General features: G+C 30.5%; 1 protein-coding gene and 1 long non-coding RNA gene across 3 annotated transcripts in view; one reads left to right on the forward strand and one right to left on the reverse strand.

Annotated features, from left to right (window-relative positions):
• The window catches only part of LOC136796999 (uncharacterized), a 531,363-nt gene that overhangs the window by 148,463 nt on the left and 363,453 nt on the right, over nt 1-19,447 (forward strand). The gene's annotated exons all lie outside the window — the stretch shown is intronic.
• The window catches only part of Dh31 (diuretic hormone class 2), a 322,542-nt gene continuing 311,516 nt past the window's right edge, over nt 8,422-19,447 (reverse strand). For both annotated transcript variants that reach the window (XM_014417396.2, XM_067052348.1), the window contains one exon: nt 8,422-9,122. In XM_014417396.2, the coding sequence (XP_014272882.1) occupies nt 8,996-9,122 (127 nt within the window). In that variant the 3' untranslated portion in view covers nt 8,422-8,995. The remainder of the gene's footprint in view (nt 9,123-19,447) is intronic.

Genomic DNA, 19,447 nt, shown 5'->3' on the forward strand with positions numbered 1-19,447 from the left:
CCTTATTACAGTCATGTAGATCAGTCTTTTGTAATGTGTTGGAAGTCTAGACCGTTTGTCTAGTAAGTGCTGTAATAGTCGAAATTGACGTGCAGTTTCCTGTCTTTTCAGTCTGGTGTGAGGATTCCAGGTTAATCGTTTGTCCAAATGTAGTCCAAGGTAGCAGATCTGTTCGACAGGGGTTAGAGCAACATCATTAAATGAAACTGTAAGGCAGTCGGTAGGTTTACGACGAAGGGTAAATGTGATTTGATGGGATTTGTTGGAATGAAGAAGCGAATTTAAAGTAAGTTCTTTTGTCTGCATGTCATACCTGATTTGATACCTGGTCACACACTGTTTTGAAATATAAATTCATCTATATGAGCGTTTTTGATACGGGTAAGTATAAGTGAACTAAAATAGAGCTTTTTAAATGTATTCCAAGAAAAATGTGCTAAACATGCAGGAACTGATAAAACCGATGTGGGACCAGCTAGGTACCATTTCCAACCTGTGTATAAAAGAAATAAAGGAAAAAAGGAATGTAATTTGATGAAATTGACATGGGATTCGCCCTGTCCCTAAAAATCCCATCAATAACAGATCAGCAATTTGATCAATTATGTTCCAACATAAAGTTACAGATAAATTTGTTCCTTGAATTATAGACCGTAAAAGGCGAGTAGAAATTTTCAAATATGAGGATAAATTTTGTTATAATTTACAAACATTCCATACCTTCGTAAAATTTGTTATAATTATGATATTTGTTATTTAATTTAATAAATAATTTGTTTTCAACCTATGAGCTTATCTGTATCTGTTTATCGTTACAATTAGCTGATGAGATAATCTTCTGTAATGACGTGAAAAGATCACAATTATTACCAATAACCTGATTAGTATTGTTTATTTTTTATTTATATATTCTGTCATGAATAGTATATTTAGTGATTATTGATAAAGGCAATGCGGAAGGGTATGATCCGATTTTCCCCATTAGTTGTAATCTTTACTGAGTGAACGGATCATTATACAAAGCCTTACTTGACATATTGGCAATACAGTTTTGATATATTTATAGTTGATGACATATTTATATCTTAATCTTATTTAAAGATATTATTCCTATGTATCGTATAAAATCAATTCTTAAATTCTAATAAGGTGGCAGAAAATCAAAAAAATCTACCACTAAATATATGAATACACATATGAATCTCCTACAAACGATTGCTAATAGTAAATAACTTCAACCGTAAATGAAATGTTTAATAAAACAAATATGTATAGAAAAGAGTGGATATAATTTTTTTTTTTTTTAGGGAGGAAACTATCAAGTTAAATAAATAATTAGGAGTGTAGAATTAATTCATAATCCTGGATATTTAATAAAATATTTATACTAGTAACATTGAAAACCCCATCAACGATTATTAAATTGATAAAAGGTGTCGTCCTCCTCCCCTTCGAAAAACTAAAAATATAGTTATACTATTATAGCCAGTAGTTTGGTCGATATAGGACGTGTCAGAATCTCCGATCATAATACAAATAAAAGAACATTCTTTCAGATCGGCCCGCCCCACTAAGACCCCAAGAGAGCGACGGTCCTACATCACTTTTTGAATTATTTGCTTAAAACCAGAAAAGGAGGCTTTAAGATAGTTTAATCGAGCAATATTTAAAAAGCACTGAAATTGAAAAACAGCATGGAAAAGGCCATCCTGTTGCCCAATTAAAAAAATAATTAACATCTTATTACATCACATAAATATTTGATATAGTTATTACGTTATGATTCCTTGAGCCACATGGAAAATAGGGCTGTCCATGAAAACCCTCATGAATTATTAAAGTTCGTTTAAAGTTGGCCAGGACTGGGATAGAGATCAGGGGCCACTTGTGGTGAATAACCAGGGGCTATCTCCGCCCGAGAATTTCCCCAGCCTTCAGCAATATTACCTTCCTTCATAAAACTAGGATTCAAGGAAGGAATAATTTAGACCCCTACTATATAATATCAACTATATCCCTAACTCAACTCTATAAAAGAAAGTAGCACTGAATCTTTGAGACGACTTTTTTCGGTTTTTTGAACTAAATAACCAATTTTCCATGCTAGTCTAATAATAAGGCAGTTATTCCTGTATGGATGTAATTAACTGGAAACCCTATATTACCCGAATAAGTATATGATCTTAAATAATTCTTGTTCACCATAGATAATTCATGTTTCACAACCTAGATGTATATTATGCGTACCATCACTCATTTTTCCACTATTAAACTGTTGTAATGTGGTATGCGGACAATTACTGGAATAGGTCACACTGAATAAAAAATCGACCTTTATTCTGTGACACTCTTTCCAGAAGAGTAAATGAATTGCAATTTGAAGAATTTGAGCAGCATTTGTATGGCTACCTTATTTGAAGCTGAATAAAACAATAATAACTTGAGATAAAATAAGATACGCATTTATGCAAGCTTACATAGATATAAACTAAATATAAGTATAAGAAAGACTGATAAGGTAGTTTAAATGATGATAAGGAGGAAGCCTTACGAATAAGATAGGCATTGCAAAATGAAGTAGCTCGAACGATAAAGGATTATTTTAAAGAAAGTAGTTCTATGGAAAGGGATGTACAAATCGGTGTGGATGAATACACCAAGAAGTTATTATCTTTGGGTATTGGAAAAACTTTGGTCGGAATAAAAGTGAGATATGAGAACGTCTGGAAATATGGGAATCATATAAAGAAGTCCATTGATCTGTTCAGGCTCATCTCGTGTTCCAGACTATCCTCTATACACTAAGCATATTTAGCCAAAGTTGGAGAGAATATAGGGAGATACTAGAAGATAACGTGTACATTGAGGAAATGAATCACAGACTTGTGAGCTGTTGGGGAATCGAGATGTTTTGGACTTTTTGGGAAATATTGCTACTCAATGTAAGTTATTGATCGAGTCTGACTCCTACGTTTTTTATAGAGTTTTGAAACGTAATAAGCACATTGTTGAGGTATATTAGGAGATAGTGAAGAAGTAAATTCACAGATGAGAATGACCTTGGTGAATTCATGCTCAACTTATTTTATCCTGGAGGGCAAATTGAATTAAATCATAAACTGACTTTATCAGTGTCTAAAAATGCCTTTTATGATGATGTCATAGATGTCTTTACTTGTGATGAAGATTCTTCAAAGGAACAAATTTCCAAACCCCTTTTTATTCGATTTTCTGTAGCATTTACATGTAAATCGTCAAAATAAATTTATTGTGATTTTTAGCTATCGCAAAAATCATATATATGAAATTATTTTACAAATTGAATTTCTATGAAGGGTTTTTATTAAAAATATCAATTGGAAATTCCAGAATAAACCAATTGCGCTAGAAAAGAACAGAAAGAGATGACTAAAAGTTTAATTCAATACGAAAAGAAGCTGTATTGACCATGATTTAGCAAAAGAAAATAGTTTGCCTTGTAGTTTTTTAAACTTTATTTATTATTATCATTATTTCGTAGTTAAACATAATATATGAGGCATCCTGTCGTAAAGCATGGTCTCTAACAAAATGAAAATTTTTACAATGTTAAAATGTTTGCTAATAACAGGTTTTCACATTCAATCTGAAGTCACTTACCATGACTTAAAACCGATGTTATTACTTTTAAAAAAAAGAATAGATTGGAGATCTATGAAATTACTACCCAAAAAAAAAAAAAAATTAGAATTTGGTAAGTCCAAACATTTTAGATAACATTTATTAAGACATTGTTTTTTCTTTAGGAAATTGTCCCAACTCAAAAAAATTGGGATAAATCGACTATTGCAACCTATTATTTTTTATGGATTTGAGATGCCGTTTTTCAATTTCAGGCGCTTTTTAAAAATTGCTCTATCTTAAAGTCTCTCCTTCCCGTTTTAAGCTAATATATCAAAAGTGATATAGGACCCTCGCTCTCCGGGGGTTTAGCGGGGCGGGTCTGTCAGGGAAGGATAGCCTTTTTTTTAGTGTTATGATCTCTTGTGAGATTGTGACATGTTGTTCATCGACCAACCTACTCGCTGTAATTGTCAGTTTGAAAAGTCAGATAAGTAAGGCTACCATGGAGGGCGGTAGTGTGTATTATATTTCTAAAGTGATATAGTGCCGGCGCATATATACTCGTTAATCATATATTTATTATTAGTAACAAATAGTGTTTTGGCCAAAAATGATTTTATATATCTATGTTAATCATAGTTAAATTAGTCCGTATAGAATAAATCGTATTGTTTATTGTTAATTTTTTTTTTATTTATTACTTTAACACATTATAAAAGTTTTATTGAAAACCTGTTTTTTACTCTCTCAAACCAGCCCAAGCTGCAACAATCAATAAGCTTCTGTTTATTTATATATATGGCTTTATCTGTACACACTCGTGCATATATTAAAGTTTATTTGGTTGAAAATTTACAAAAATAATTTCATTCCTCATATTCTATATTCTGATTTTCGGGCACGAGCTAAAAATGTCATTGAGTAGAAGTTGGATTTGCTTGTTTGAATTTCCAATTAAGAGAGGTATAGGAAAGGTCAATATATGGTAAACCTGAGTGCCCCAATCCCCTGGGACGGGTAGAAAAAATATGGAGTACCTATGCGGGATAAAAAAAAAAAAGAAAGTTATTTTCCATTTGCATTTCTGTTATTTCTTTTCCCACTTTCTATGGTCACAGAAACAGTTTATTTTTAGATGCATTGTGTAGCATTTTAAATTTAAATAATAATTCATAGCTATGATATTTGTTTTATCAAATAATAACGTTCAACTGTACTACTTTAGACAAGCTAGAACGCATTTAAACAAAAATTAAAAATTATACTGAGAATCACTAAAAATTTACGAACGTTTATTATTATAATAATAATGTAAACTGCTAGGACTTAGAATTAAATTATTATTAATAATGCTATGTAAACTGTCGATCGGGATGCCTAATAATTGCTGAAGGCAATTATCCAAATATATATATTTATAAATTTAAACTATTTGTCCATCCAGACAACATTTCCCATGCTGGTTCTTGTATCATTATCCACAAATCCTTATCCCATTCCCTTATTCCTTCCAATCCAACTGATGTAATTCAATTAACCTCGGTTACCATTTCAACTCGCCCTTTCCATGTTACCTTTTCAGCTGTATACTGTCCTCCTGGTAATAACCTTTTGTATAACCTCCTTGATTCCTTATTCTGAACCCTCGAACCGCGCTTCATTGCTGGAGGAGACTATAATGCTAAGCACCAACGATGGAGATACCAACTCCCCTGGTAACATCCTATCCCGTGTTTCCACCTCCAATACCTATTCCATTCTCTCTCCCAAAAATCCGACTTATTGGCCTATATATTATGGGCCTAAAAGCGCCCAGATATCTTTGATATATTTATCACCTCTCATATTTCTCCCTCTCAAACCACAGTTGAATCACTGGACGACCTATCATCAGATCATAGTCCAGTTTGCTTTTTTTACATTCATGGTACAAAGGTATCAAAGCCCTCCGCCCCTTCATTGATAACAGGAAGAGTTGACTGGGACAAATTTAAATGTGAACTGGACTTAAACATTCGACTGAAGACGAAACAAGACATTGATGAAGCTATTGAAAACCTCACATCATCAATAAGAACAAGTATAATTACATTACAAAAGACTGATCTACATGACTGTAATAAGGCCAATCTGGACATATAGAGTTGAGCTTTGGGGCTCCACCAAACCTTCGAATTCCTCTCGTATTCAATCCTTACAATCCAAAATCCTTCGTAGAATCCTCAATGCTCCTTACTTTGTCACAAATGAAATCATACATAAAGACCTTAATGTTCCCCATGTAACCGATCTAGCCTGAACCAAGTATCACTCCTTCCATTATAAACTCTCTAACCACTCATATCCCCTAGTTTCTAATCTTACATCCTCTTCCATTCCTGACAATCTTCCGAGGCGCCTGAAAATAAGATGGCCACGAGACCAGCTAATGTAAAATCTCATTAGAGTGCTACCAATGGATAGTTTCTCTACACGCCTGTAGCACTCCAATTTAACTTAGATTAGATTTACTAAATGTATTACAATGCACAGTTGTAAATAGCAATAAATAAATATTAAAAAAAAAATTTTACTTTCGTGTTTTTTTTGGGCCAGGAAAATTTATCATGAAAGAATAATATGACTTAATTTTTGAAATTGACTAACAAACTAAAAGTAGAAATCAGAAAACACAAAATTCAAAATTTAATTAACTTTACTGAAAATCTTACAACTACTGACAAATCATTATGGAGGACCACTAAAAAACTGCTGAATTTCAAAGATTTTACCACCCACTTCTCACTGAATCCCAAACCTGGACCAGAACTAACGCAAAAAATCACAAACATTCGGAAAACACCGAATCTTAATCTTAATCGAAATTCCGGGTGAAACCAGGACGCATCTATCTAAATACTGTTCCACTTTGACAAAGTTGATGGGTTTGCAGTTTGATAATATGTCAAGAGCAAATTTAGACTGCCAAAACATGATTTGAAACTGACTCCTTCAGCATCAAAATGCAGCACATTAATTATATCTTATAAATTGAAATAAGTTCCTTAATAACTAACTTACTCACACTTAATTACAAATTTAACTTTTACTTACTGACACAATCATGTTTATTTAATGATCTATGGGCAGTAAGAGTATTTTATTACTCATTACTACTTATAGACAAGTAGTATCTGATGAATCAAAAGAGTTTTATCATAATCATTAATTTAATATTTGAATTCACTAATTTTTAGCATTGATATAAAAAAAATATTTATAAAATAAATTTACTTCACTTACCTTTTTCATCAACTCTTTTTTTCATTATAGTGTTGACGTTAGCAGTGCCCAATATTATGTTATATGAGTAAGTTTAATATGTAGTTTAAATTTTCTGACAGCATTTATTTGGTTTTATTTTTCAATAATTTTTTAAAAAATGTTAAATGTTACTTATTAAAAAAAAAAATTGGATGTTATTATGGGTTATAAGTTTGAACTGAAACTGCTACTATTCCTTTTTTTCTTATTATTGATTCATTCTTTCTATATTTTTTATTTTCATTCATTGTTGCAGTTTTCTTATTTATATAACAATCATTTTGTCAACTGTTTTAATTGATTTATCATTAACTTATATGATTCAAAAATGTTATGAAAATAATCAAACTTTGTGCATGCCTCATTTTTCATAAGTTTATTATGGTAGATAAAAAAAATAGTTATAGCATTTAATGATTAAACATTAACATTAACTACCACTCCCTCTTTCTCTCATTCTCTTTCGCATTTCCTATTTAAGACACTAAGGAATAAACATGGTTCTGTTTCTGTTTTTATGTCTGTCTGTCTTAAGCAAAATGTGTGTCTGGGCTTAATCGATCCTTGCCAATTTTCAGAAAATAAAATAACATAAAAATAGTCTGAAATGTTTACTGGTCAATACACCCCGATATATTTTATTTTGTATTTTATTCACATTTCCTTTATTGCGGCAGATTGTATAATTATTATTATACTATGAAATTTATTCATGTATTTTAATTAATATGAATTTCAGTAACAAAGTATCATTATTTAGTCTTTAAATCCAAATACAACTGTTTTCATTTATAAAAGAATACTTAGGCCATTACTAATGCTACTTACTAATGGTTGTGAAGTGTGAGGAATAGTATCTAGTAAAAAAAAAATTACAATCATTCCAAAACAAGCTTTTGAGAATCCCAGTGGATCCCCCTGGTTTGTACGAAACAGCTAATTGCATCCTAAACTGCAAGAGGGATCTATAGATGATTACATCATAAAACGATTTAAGAAATTCCACTCCAAGATTGGTAGATATTGGTACACAACTCTGGCAATCCAACTACATCTCGAAGATTGAAGCCCGGACTGATCCAAGAAATCCTGTTATAAACTCTTCATTGATTTATTTGTATTATTATCACTATTTTTTCTTTTCTTCTTCTTTAATTACTCTTTAGCACAAGTCATTTATTTATTTATTTATTATATAAATATTTTTTGAATAGTTAGTTATTTTCTTCAATATCATGATTTTATTATTTTTACTAATTGATCTTTACTATTTTTAATTATTATAATTCATGGCTATATCAATGCAAATAGTTAGGGGTGCCTCTTACTACCAACTGTTAAAAAATAACTTACAAACTGTTACAATAAACTTGTAAGGCCAACCAGGGCCGATATGGTAATAAAGGAATAATACAAAAAATAGTTATTCTGTACTTTCTTACCTTTTTGAATTTACCTTGATAATGGAAACTATACTTTATAAGGTTTCAGGTTTGAAAATAATCCACCTCGGCACACACATAAGAACATAATTTATTGTACATTGAACATACGGGAAAAAAATTGATTACAACGGCTACTCCCAGAGAGATATCTATTAGGAACATAAATTTACAATATTGACCATCGTACAATTTAAGGTTTTCCATAAATTTGGCTTAGCAAGTCCACTATTACATATCTACAGTAACGAATTGTTTATTTACTACACATATTAATCTAAACATATATATTTTTTCAATAATTGTATAGAATATAAATCATGCTCTGTTTGAAGGTTTGAAGTGGCCAAGAACTTAAAGGTATATAAAAATAATTTTTTTTTTAGCTGATTGGTTCTTAATACTACACAAAGAATGTTCATATTAGTCTTTTGGGATGATATTTTGTACTTTCTTTCTATAGAACATCCAGCTCAAAAATGCATGAACAAAATTATAACTGAACTTAATTTAGTAGGATTGAGTCATGGCTCATCCCCAAGGGGTTTAGAATTGACTGTGGGAGAACTAAGTGATCTCTTCAATCCTTCATTCAGAGCGGGCTTGTGACAGTAATAAGAAGAAGGATGTCTTGAGGAGTTGGGTGCTTAGGCTTGGCGTCGCCTCCTTCCTGGGCCGCCAGCGTAGTTTGCCGCTGCGAGGCCCATCAGGTGCTTGGCGGCCTGCGAGCCCGAGAACCCGCGGCTGAGTCCTAGGTCCAGTCCTCTCTTTGAGCTGGAACAGCAACACAACATTAGGAGCAGTGAAAAAAATAGACTGAATACTACATATTAAAAATATACAAAATAAGGCAAAAACATTAGTGGTGTATTTATAAAAATTCTTAAGGAACACCTTACTAAAGGTCTCCTTTATCCAGTATCTTTAGTTTTCCTTTACAGTTTTTTTTTTGTTTTATAAATACTACTTTTATTTTTAGGAATTTCGTAGGAATTATTGCTACTTTAGCAAGTGAAAACATTAAGGAGCATTTATAAAACGATTGTTTTGTTAAAGTAAAATATAGATATGTAAGTTTGTCCATAGGAATGCTTATACATATGGCGTCAAGTGAATAAATTATACTGTTATTTACTTCTTAGTAATTCTTAGTTAAATTTCAAATTGTTCAGCCTAAAATTAATCTAATAATACGAACCTAATAAATCTTGATGTATAAAATATTAAAAAAACATAATTCAAAAGCAGTTGAGGAAAATAAAAAATTAATATTTCTGAATAATATACACCGGATTTATTTTAAGATACTGTATAAAACTGAATAACCGAATATAAGTCATGGTGAATATTTGGTAAAGATTCGCATCTGTCACAGAATGGTAATTTTTTTTTTAGTTCATACCTGGTCATTACCAACATGCGGGAGAATCACAGTTGTCCTTCAGGTAACCAACCTATTCTAACCAGAATTGAAGGGACAAATTAATTTATACGATAAGCAGCCCCTCCCATATCAGAAGTCTAGAAATGACTAACCAAATTGTAATAGGACCTAAATCTTAGAATTCATAACATAAAGTTGACGTGAGATTTACTGTCTCCGTTCAGCATTTAGGTTATCTTATTATTATTATTATTATTATTTGTCCAAATTGGCGAAATATTTTGACGTATTTGTTATTTACTGCGATTTGAAAGATTATTTTCGTAACCATCCCGTTATATCCTGAAAACATTAGTGCCATGATACTAAAGACGTGTTAGACATGGGTAAGGAATTTTTATGTTTGGATATTAAAACAAGGACTGGCCTAGTAGGTGTTAGTTTATCGACTCGATTCCGAATTATCGTGTGGTAAATCTGATCCTTAGGGTCGTAAATGATTTCCAACTGCCTATTTAACTATTTATTTATTATCAACTTGTTCTTCGATTACGTATTCAACCACGGGTCACCTTAAAGCTTGATTCATACTATACCTTCTGTTTATCTAAATATTCAAATTTGTAAATGAATGTACCATAATGGTATTTAAACGGAAAGGAAAGTGATGGAAAAACATTAATTTATTCTTTTGTAATATTTTGCTTAAACGGAACGAGTCGTGTGAAACAGATGGTCTTTATTATAATTTTTAAATTATTGATTGTTTTGAAAAAAAATTACCGAATTTCTAAACTTTCAACTCCCGAAATATATCTTAAGGTTGGATTTAATTTTGAACAGTGTAGAGCGTCATATTTTACAAAAAATGCCCACTATGTACTAAAAAATTCGTAATAAGTAATGCAATGAAACATATTATAATTTATGGATTTACTTATAAAAAAAAAAAAAAATACTGTACTCCCAAATATAAATAAGATTGAACATTTTATGATAATTTAAATGGCGCCCATTAATTTAGACTTAAATAATTGTGAATTTCATTCCCAGTATTTTATTCTCATTTATTACCACTTTTCATCGTTTTAGTACATGAGTTATATATTATAAACGGTTAACAAACAAGAATCGTACGATAAAATTGCCGTCTTCAATACAACATAAGTAGAAAAACGTTACTTTTTTCCAATCCAGAATCATTTTACGTGCCTTCCCTAGCTAAAACCTCATCACATTTACAACATCCTCGTGAATCCGTAAAACAACAGGACCATAGATCAGAGGCCTGGCAGTTGTGTTCTTTCAAGAAAAGAACAGTGACAGAAGGAGCGAGAGAGGTAATCTAGCTGAGTGGCTCTGGGATAGGAGCGCTAAAATTAATGAGACCAATGGAACCAGCCGCAATCTTTACCATTCTAGCTCTGACACATCGTCCTCAGAATGGACCAGGCTTTTTAACAACTACGATAGTGATTCGAAAAGTCTGGATTTTAACTAAGGTAATGACTTAAGCCCCTCAAATACCATTTTAATAACTAGCCATTCTACACATTGGAATATAACTGGGATTTTAAAACCGAAGGCTCAACTGTATAAGCAACAAACCAGTTAAAGTTTTGTCAACGAAGGCATCATCAGAAAGGGAAATAGACGATCTGATAAATGTAAACATCACACAACTCACATCAACAGCTAAATGAGACAAATCAACTAGTGATATTACATCACTCCAAGATATTTCAACACACATTGAAGAATATAGGAGGTAATATTACAGGTACGATCGAAATTTGTGCTGCCTTTAGTCTGCATTTATGGGATGTTTGTTTTGTTGATGTTGCGCTCAACAAAATAAAATGTATACTAAAAATAAAAATAAACTTCAATACTATTTATATATACAATGCCAGACACAACAAAAACGCATATGATTATGTACTAATAAATTGATAACTAATTTCTAAAACAAAATCCTTACGTTTTATTAATTTTACAGTAAAATGAAAAAAAAAATTTGAATAAATTATTTACGCAAAAATGTTTTATATAAAAAGTGTTTAATAATTGGATTTAGTAAGAAAGTTTTACTTGTTTAGTGTACTTTGTTTTTCCGATCAGTTGGACTCAAATCTTTTTACTAGTATTTTCATTAAAATCAGCGAGAAAATACAATATTCAGTAAAAAAAAACAAAATTTGCTTTGTGGTTACTGTTTAAAATAGAACCATAATTTTAACCTTAAATGAAATTATGTATCTTCAAAAATTTGTATTTAAAGTTATGATAACTTGGTCTAATAAATTTAACTTTATCATATATAAATATACCTGTGAACGATTGGTTAATGTTTATCTAATATACAAGCTAAATAAATATTTTTTTCTTTTTTAAATTTTGGACTAACCAGATCTTCAGCTTAACCGGCCATATCTTGGTCCTGACTAGTACGTATAAGCGGGGTTTTACTATACTTATAAAAGTATTGTAACAATTAATTAATTTGGCTTCTTTTGCAGTTTCCGTTCTTTAATATTATCCACTCAAATTTTTACCAGTTAAAAAAATCATCATGACTGAAAACCACATTATCGTAGTAAGGCTGGAGTAATTTTAACGCTCTGAATTATAGAAAGGTCTAATTATTTAAGTAAATCAGTCTTGGATCCCAATAAGATGTATCATTATATATTATGTTAATAGACATGTAACAATCATAGCCAAGTAATTGTTTAATTTACAAATTTGATGTAAAAATCGGAAAAAATTATTATTATAAAACATGATATCATAACAATTTTGTTTATTAAAATTTTCCAAACACACATTTATGATCTCTTTAAAAAAGTACAATTAGAGAGAAAACGAATTCGAAACAGAAAGACTAAAAGCGATTACGTAAGAATGACGCAAATGAGGATTAAGCAATATTCAAGACAGTATTTCACCCAAGTTATAACAGACAATACAGACATAACCAAGTTTAACATCGCAAGAATATTAAACAACAATAAATAAAACAATAATTTAAATTCTGGAATTTAATTATCTACATGAATAAGATGTTTAATAGAAGACCGCCGTGTGTGGGCAGATTGCATAACCATCAAGTGTGAATGAATGAAACAACTAATTTTGTGAAAGAGCAACTGTAATTAATTATTCATATTAATTATAAATATATAATTCACAAATTAATTCTAAAAAAAGAGTTATTTAGTTGATTTTTTAATGAGAATAAAATCATTAAGTGAAAAATCTAATAATCAATCAATACTTTCGTACTATTAAAAATATGTTCAAGCAAGTATTCAGTAAATCGGGGCGGCATTTAAATATTTATAAAAATATACTTAACTTATAAAAGGTTCATGAAGTAGTTTAATGAAGTAATTTTTGGGACTGACTAAAATAAATGCAGACATATAAATAAGTCTCACTTAGAGCAGAACGAAAGCTCACGATGGAGGAAGAAAATTGATTTTCCGAACATTTAACGAACTTAAGAGTGTGGCTGCTCAGTTCCCGAGTTTGAGAGTTTTCTTTGGGTAGAAAAATTATTTTCTATTATATCAACGGTAGTTAAGACTCTGATGTCCTGGGACATTTTCAGAGCATGCCCCTCCTCTATAAATTTGGTATCTTGACATTCATTAGGGAAACATCTATGTGGTGATCAAGTCGCACAGTGGGCAGGAACGGTAAAAACGTGTTTGAAATTCAAATCTTCAACTTTATCAAAAAAAGATTAAAAAAAAAACAAATTGAAAATATAATTTCGATTTTCAAACGAATAAATAGTAATGATATTTCTAGATCTATATATGGACTATTGAAGTTCAATTATTTCTTGGTTACTGATATGCAGTTTTTTTAAACTAATTACTATACTTGATTTGTTATGTTCTAAAACATTTGGAAAATAGTTATAAGTTATAAGTTATTAATTATATATATATAATAATTTATAATTCTATATCTCATGACAATCTCGTGGTTCGATATCATTATTGAACTTGGTTCCTAACAGACTCAAATTATACTCACGGGTTCATTATGACTTGATAAAGTAATATACATATTGATTCGTGTGAGTTTTTCATTCGTGAAGAACTTTTAAAATCAATATTAATTTCTTGAGTGATGATATTAGCAGTTAATATTATAATAAGTTTTTTTTTTTTTAATTTTATTCCTTTTATCACTTTGTAAATACTCGATATTAAAATGAGTAAGGCTTTTGATTATCCTGTTATTTTATGTTTTCTTTCTTTATCGAAGTTTAGTTTAATTAAAAAAAAATTCAAAACGCAAAGTATCATTTCTTAATATTCTCTTATAATTTTATTATAGTTCTAATATTTTTAATGTCCGTATAGTCAATATATCCTCAATATTTTCATTCTTATTTTTTTTTTATATTCTCTTATTTATTTTACAACCATGTGAAAATTACAATCCTAGAAAGCAGAATCAAGAGATTTGAACGGAGTATCCTCAGTAAAATTCCAGAAGCGACATGGTTTCAATGCACTAACATTTGGAGGAGAAGAACTAACAGAGAACTGCTTGCAGAGACTGGTAAGTCAGTGTCTCATGCCATGAAGAAAGGAGATAAAGGTGGAGAGGGGAGCATGTGGCTCGAAATTATCCATTAGGACAACTTTACTCAACAATGAATGCCAGTATAGTTAGCAAGAGAACACAAGAGAGCCAAAACCCCAGATGGATAGAACGAATCGACAACTATGCAAAAGATCCGCATGCAGCAAATTGGAAAGCAGTATCACAAGACAGCAGGCGTAGAGGAGCCTAGTCCAAGCGACCAAAAATCTACAAGGTTTGTAAAGCCAGCCGAAAAAAAACAAAAACTTTTTTCCAAGAGTTGCTCTTTATTTTTCGATTGAGGACAAAATCTACAGGAAGCCAATTTGTTGAAACATTGGTGTATCCAGAAAATAAATTTTTCGAATTGTTAAGCAAAAGTTGTCGATCAATTTTCATATGTTCATTTCTACACTAACTCCAAACTTTGAGCTAAATCGACCAAGCCGAATATAGCCATGTCAAAGAGAACACTTGTAAAACAAGTGATGGAATTTAATATATATGTATGTATATATATATTGTTGTAGATGGAATTTAATATTCATCAAATAGAACAATCTGGATCCCAGTTCCCTCAATCTGAAAATTTCACCAAAATATGATTATCGTTCATGTCCGAACACAAATGTGACTGGGTAATTACCCCAGATGTGTTAATCATACATCTGGTCCATTTCCAATCTCTAACGTTAGCTTCAGTCATAGGAATAAATTCCACTCCTTTTGCCCTTAATATGGAGGCAATAGTTTACCCTCAAAATAGATTCATAAATAGTAAATAAAAAATTAAAAAATATCATTCTCCACTTTCTCATAATGTCCGACCTCCGAGGTAAAGAACTTTAAAAATTGATAATGATCCCACAGCAGTCTGACACGAAAACACTTTGTTCCTTGATCTTTAAAACGTAAAATCCGTGTGAAAATGTTTCTTTACATTCATTGAGTATTATTAAAATGTAATTAGACAGTAGAAGAAAATGGAATAAGTTTACTGCTTGCCAACACAGGGACCAAGAAAAAAAGTTTTTCTTGAAGCCTACAATGTAGGTACACTTACCCATCAAATACAAAGGGTGAGGAAATTTTAATTTCGTATGTACTAGAAAGACGTTTTTAACAAACAATTTTACTAATTTTTATTGTTATAGAATTTTAGTATTACATTTAGTTATAGTTCGCAATCTACAATTCGATAGTTATATTGATGATTCAATCAGTGACAATACTACGCATTAAAATTAATAGTTAGGATTCATTAATAGAATTTTGTATTAATGGGAATTTAATTTTTCGTACATACCTACTAAAAAGTAAAGGTAGAGAAGCATTGTTTTTATTATTCACTCACGGAATAAAAAACTCTTATGATCAGAATCAAACAATTTTTCTGAGATTTTAAGTTTTAGACGTCAAGGAACAAATTTATTTTCTTATCTACAAATAGCCTATTTTTTTTTTATCCTCTTTTTACTCATTTATGACGCACACAAATTATCTACAGGATACCTCCCCTTCTATTCATCGAAAGCGATTAAAATTTTCATTTCGTGGGACCACCACAGAAATGAAAGTCGAATAGTTCCGAGATAATCGATCAAACCCTTCTTTGCGAAATTTCAGTACCTATTTCATCCCATTTTATCAGATTTTTATCCTGTATTTTCACTTACGTATTTTCCTCGGCATACTTATTTTTTTGAAAATGGCTCGTTGAATTCTGCCCACATTTGAATGGAAGTAGAGTATGTTGTAAAATGGGTCTAGTATCCATTTTGCCACTCTCACTTATGCGAAAAACGCACAGGTATAAACAATATAACAATATTTATGTTACCTATTTTATTATTATTTATATTTATATATTTAAACAAGCTTGTATCTCAGATATCATCCCCAAACAACAAATGACTAATCTTGAAATATGAAGAGGTAATTTCCTGTATTAGAATGAAAATGTCTAAAGAAACAGTAATTTCCTGATTATTTTTTTATTTTTACGTTTTTGCCTCATATATATATTTTATAATTCAACCAATATCGATTAGTAGGCACCAAACTGAAAGATGTTTTGCATCCTTAACTACTTTTTAAAGTTGTGCTCTGGTGCTGTATTGTAAGTTAAAGTCGAAACTCCATTATACGGACCGTGTGTTATTCATGGAGAAGGTTACTAAAAGTTTTCTTTAACATCAAACTTAACTCCCACCCACGACACGGTTCTTAAAATTTGGCTTAATAAAACTTTCCGACTCATCAGCTTTCGACAATGGATTTTAAGACAAAATTCTGAAGGATTAACTAAAACTTTAAAATTTTCATTTATAACTCTATCTCTATTCCATGTCACCAACTCACAACCCTCTATATCCTCGGTGCGTAACCACAATGGATTTTCTGCAAATTTAGGCAGTAACTGAATACGTGATATAACTAATTAAAAATGTAAATTGATCAACTATGGTCTATCAAACTAGAAATTTTGCCACGTTAATTCTGTCCAGTTTTTAAGAACTCCCGGATTAAACGAAATGCTCTGTAAAATGTGAAAGGGAAGGGTTTATTTATAAAGAAAAAATCTTCCCTTTTGATTCATCTTATTTCCATAAAATATATTAAATTCATAAATCCTAAGTTCTTATACGAACTGAGATTTTCTTAACAAAAAAAAATTATCTTTATTACAACTCAAACTTTATTTAATCTACTCGTACAATACAAAAAATATAAATAAAACATGATTCCGTAATCACGCTCTACTTTAGCCCCGGAGGTTAACTTGAGCCCAATTAAAAAAAAAAAAGAAAGAGTAGAACCCAGAGAACCAAACACCTTTTTTTTTGTGTTGGGCTCATGTTAACATCCAAGACTCAAGTTGCCTGCTAATACGGTACTAACAGGGCTGTAAAATGTATTATTTTAATTTACAGTTCTGTTTAGAACGCTTCTTCCAATTTTAAAATTTTTACCATGTAACATTAAAGTATCGGTGTTTTGTAATGAAGAAACATTTTTTTTACTTGTTTTTTTAAATAATTTTTTTCAAAATGAAAACAAGATTATTTTTATACTCATTAAAAAATTGGTGTTCTTGCAACCTAACGTACAATGCCACATCATAAGTTTAATATGTTTTTGATCCCTAATCTTTTTTTATTTATCACTTTTGGGCAAAAGTTTTAGACAGATTTTTTTTTAACTCCTTTACTAACCTATTATTTCTGATTTTAGTGATTCCCGCGCATAGATATAGGACAAAGTTAGGATTTACGATTCCCTTGTTGCAATCCCTTTCTTCAGTTAAGTTGCCTTTTCAGTATACAAACATTTTCAATATATATTTAAAAAAAAAAGAGAGAAAAACTAATAATAAAATATTAGTACTAAATGCTTACAAAGAAATTAAAAGAAAATGAAGTGCTTATTATTTGAAATTGATGGTAATATTTGGACTGATGTACGAGTCATATATATTTTTGACGGTTGAAATAAGATGTGCCAACTCTGGTATGCGTTTATGTAATCGTATGTTCACCAATATCTGTTTATGATATTCATATGTATGCAACGTTTATAGCTTAGTATTTGCAGCTGTTTAAGGGACTTATGGCTTCGTTTTGAAATAATCAAATAAATGCATTTAAAGGTAACCGAATAGAATTTACAAATCTTGTGTTGGAATCTCCTAAAATCTTCTGATGGCATTTATTTTTTTTTGTCTTCAATTTTATTAATTTTAATTTAAGAATTTGAATATGTAAAATAAAACAAAGTGTATTTGCTTATAGAAGATTAAATTGATTAAGAAATTTAAAGTGAAAAACAATTGATTATCTTCTTTTTTTTTTTTCAAAAAATGATTATCTAGGGTTTCTGATGGATTTTTAGATGGAGCTGCCAAAACCTCAGAATAACTACTGAAAGTTTCTGTTAAATCCCAATTAATTAATTGAGTTTCAAGGTGAACATTGCTTGTATGAATATTTAGGAAAAAGTGAGAACTATCGTTTTTCACATGAGGATTTGAATTTTTTTTTTTTTTTTTTAAAGAAATTTTCATAAATGCACGTTTATGTTCATCATATTTGTTTGGAATATTAAATGAACACTACATTTCCATTTTTTCATTACAATAAATTAAGAAATATATACGAAGCAATGTTGGATTCAACCAATTTACTACATACATATATTATATAATTTATATATACATACTGCTAAAGAGAAATACTTAAATTATTTTTGAATGTATATATAAACTATGGGGATATTTAGTCTTTCTTGCACTCCCTTAAATTAAACAAGTCTTAAAATATTTCGTTTATTCATGCATTATTTTCATTATAATAAAACATGCCTTACATAATTATTTGTCAAATTCAACATATCCATGCATTGGAAAAATGAAGCATGTATTATTAATAAAAATACTCACTGGTCATGGTTTTCGATTTTCAAATTTTCTAGGAAGGAACAAATCTTTAGACTGCTTACCTGTGTTTTTAAGGGTGACTTGGCATCCTCGAACTCCATTCTGGTGTTTTATTATTTCACCCTCCTCTCTGTCTAAGTTAGGAAGAGAAACATCAAAATGGGAATCGAAACCGAGCGCTCTGGGACCTACGCCCCAGTCACGTCTCTTTTCATGTGGGTTAGTTGACGATGTTGTTTTAGACTTGGGTGGAATAGCCTGTAACCTATTCGAATAGATAATAATAGTAATATATATTCGTTTATAGTTTTCCTTAATAACACTCAGCCTGACCGAAAAATCTGCTCATCACCAGAACTCCAATATAATTATTTACAATAGGTCTCTGAGCTACTGTCTTTTCAACCTTCGGAGAGGATTGTAGAATTGGGTAATGACAGGGACTTGCTGATTAGGATGATGAGTGAGTTTCTAATGGAATGTGGAGATTTGAATATAAAAAAGTCTGATAAAAATGGAATCTTTAGGTCGTGTTGTACGATATTATTGGTTACGTAGCGAGGATCATTGCTTATTGTTGGACATATTCTTTGCACAGAAAGGGTAAAATGCGTTTGATGTTTGAGTTTTAGCTGTTCCCAACAGTCATAGTCCATAAGTCCAGATATATATATA

Source organism: Halyomorpha halys, unplaced genomic scaffold, assembly GCF_000696795.3.
Source record: "Halyomorpha halys isolate HHAL.00 unplaced genomic scaffold, Hhal_1.1 Scaffold155.1, whole genome shotgun sequence".
Taxonomy (NCBI): domain Eukaryota; kingdom Metazoa; phylum Arthropoda; class Insecta; order Hemiptera; family Pentatomidae; genus Halyomorpha; species Halyomorpha halys.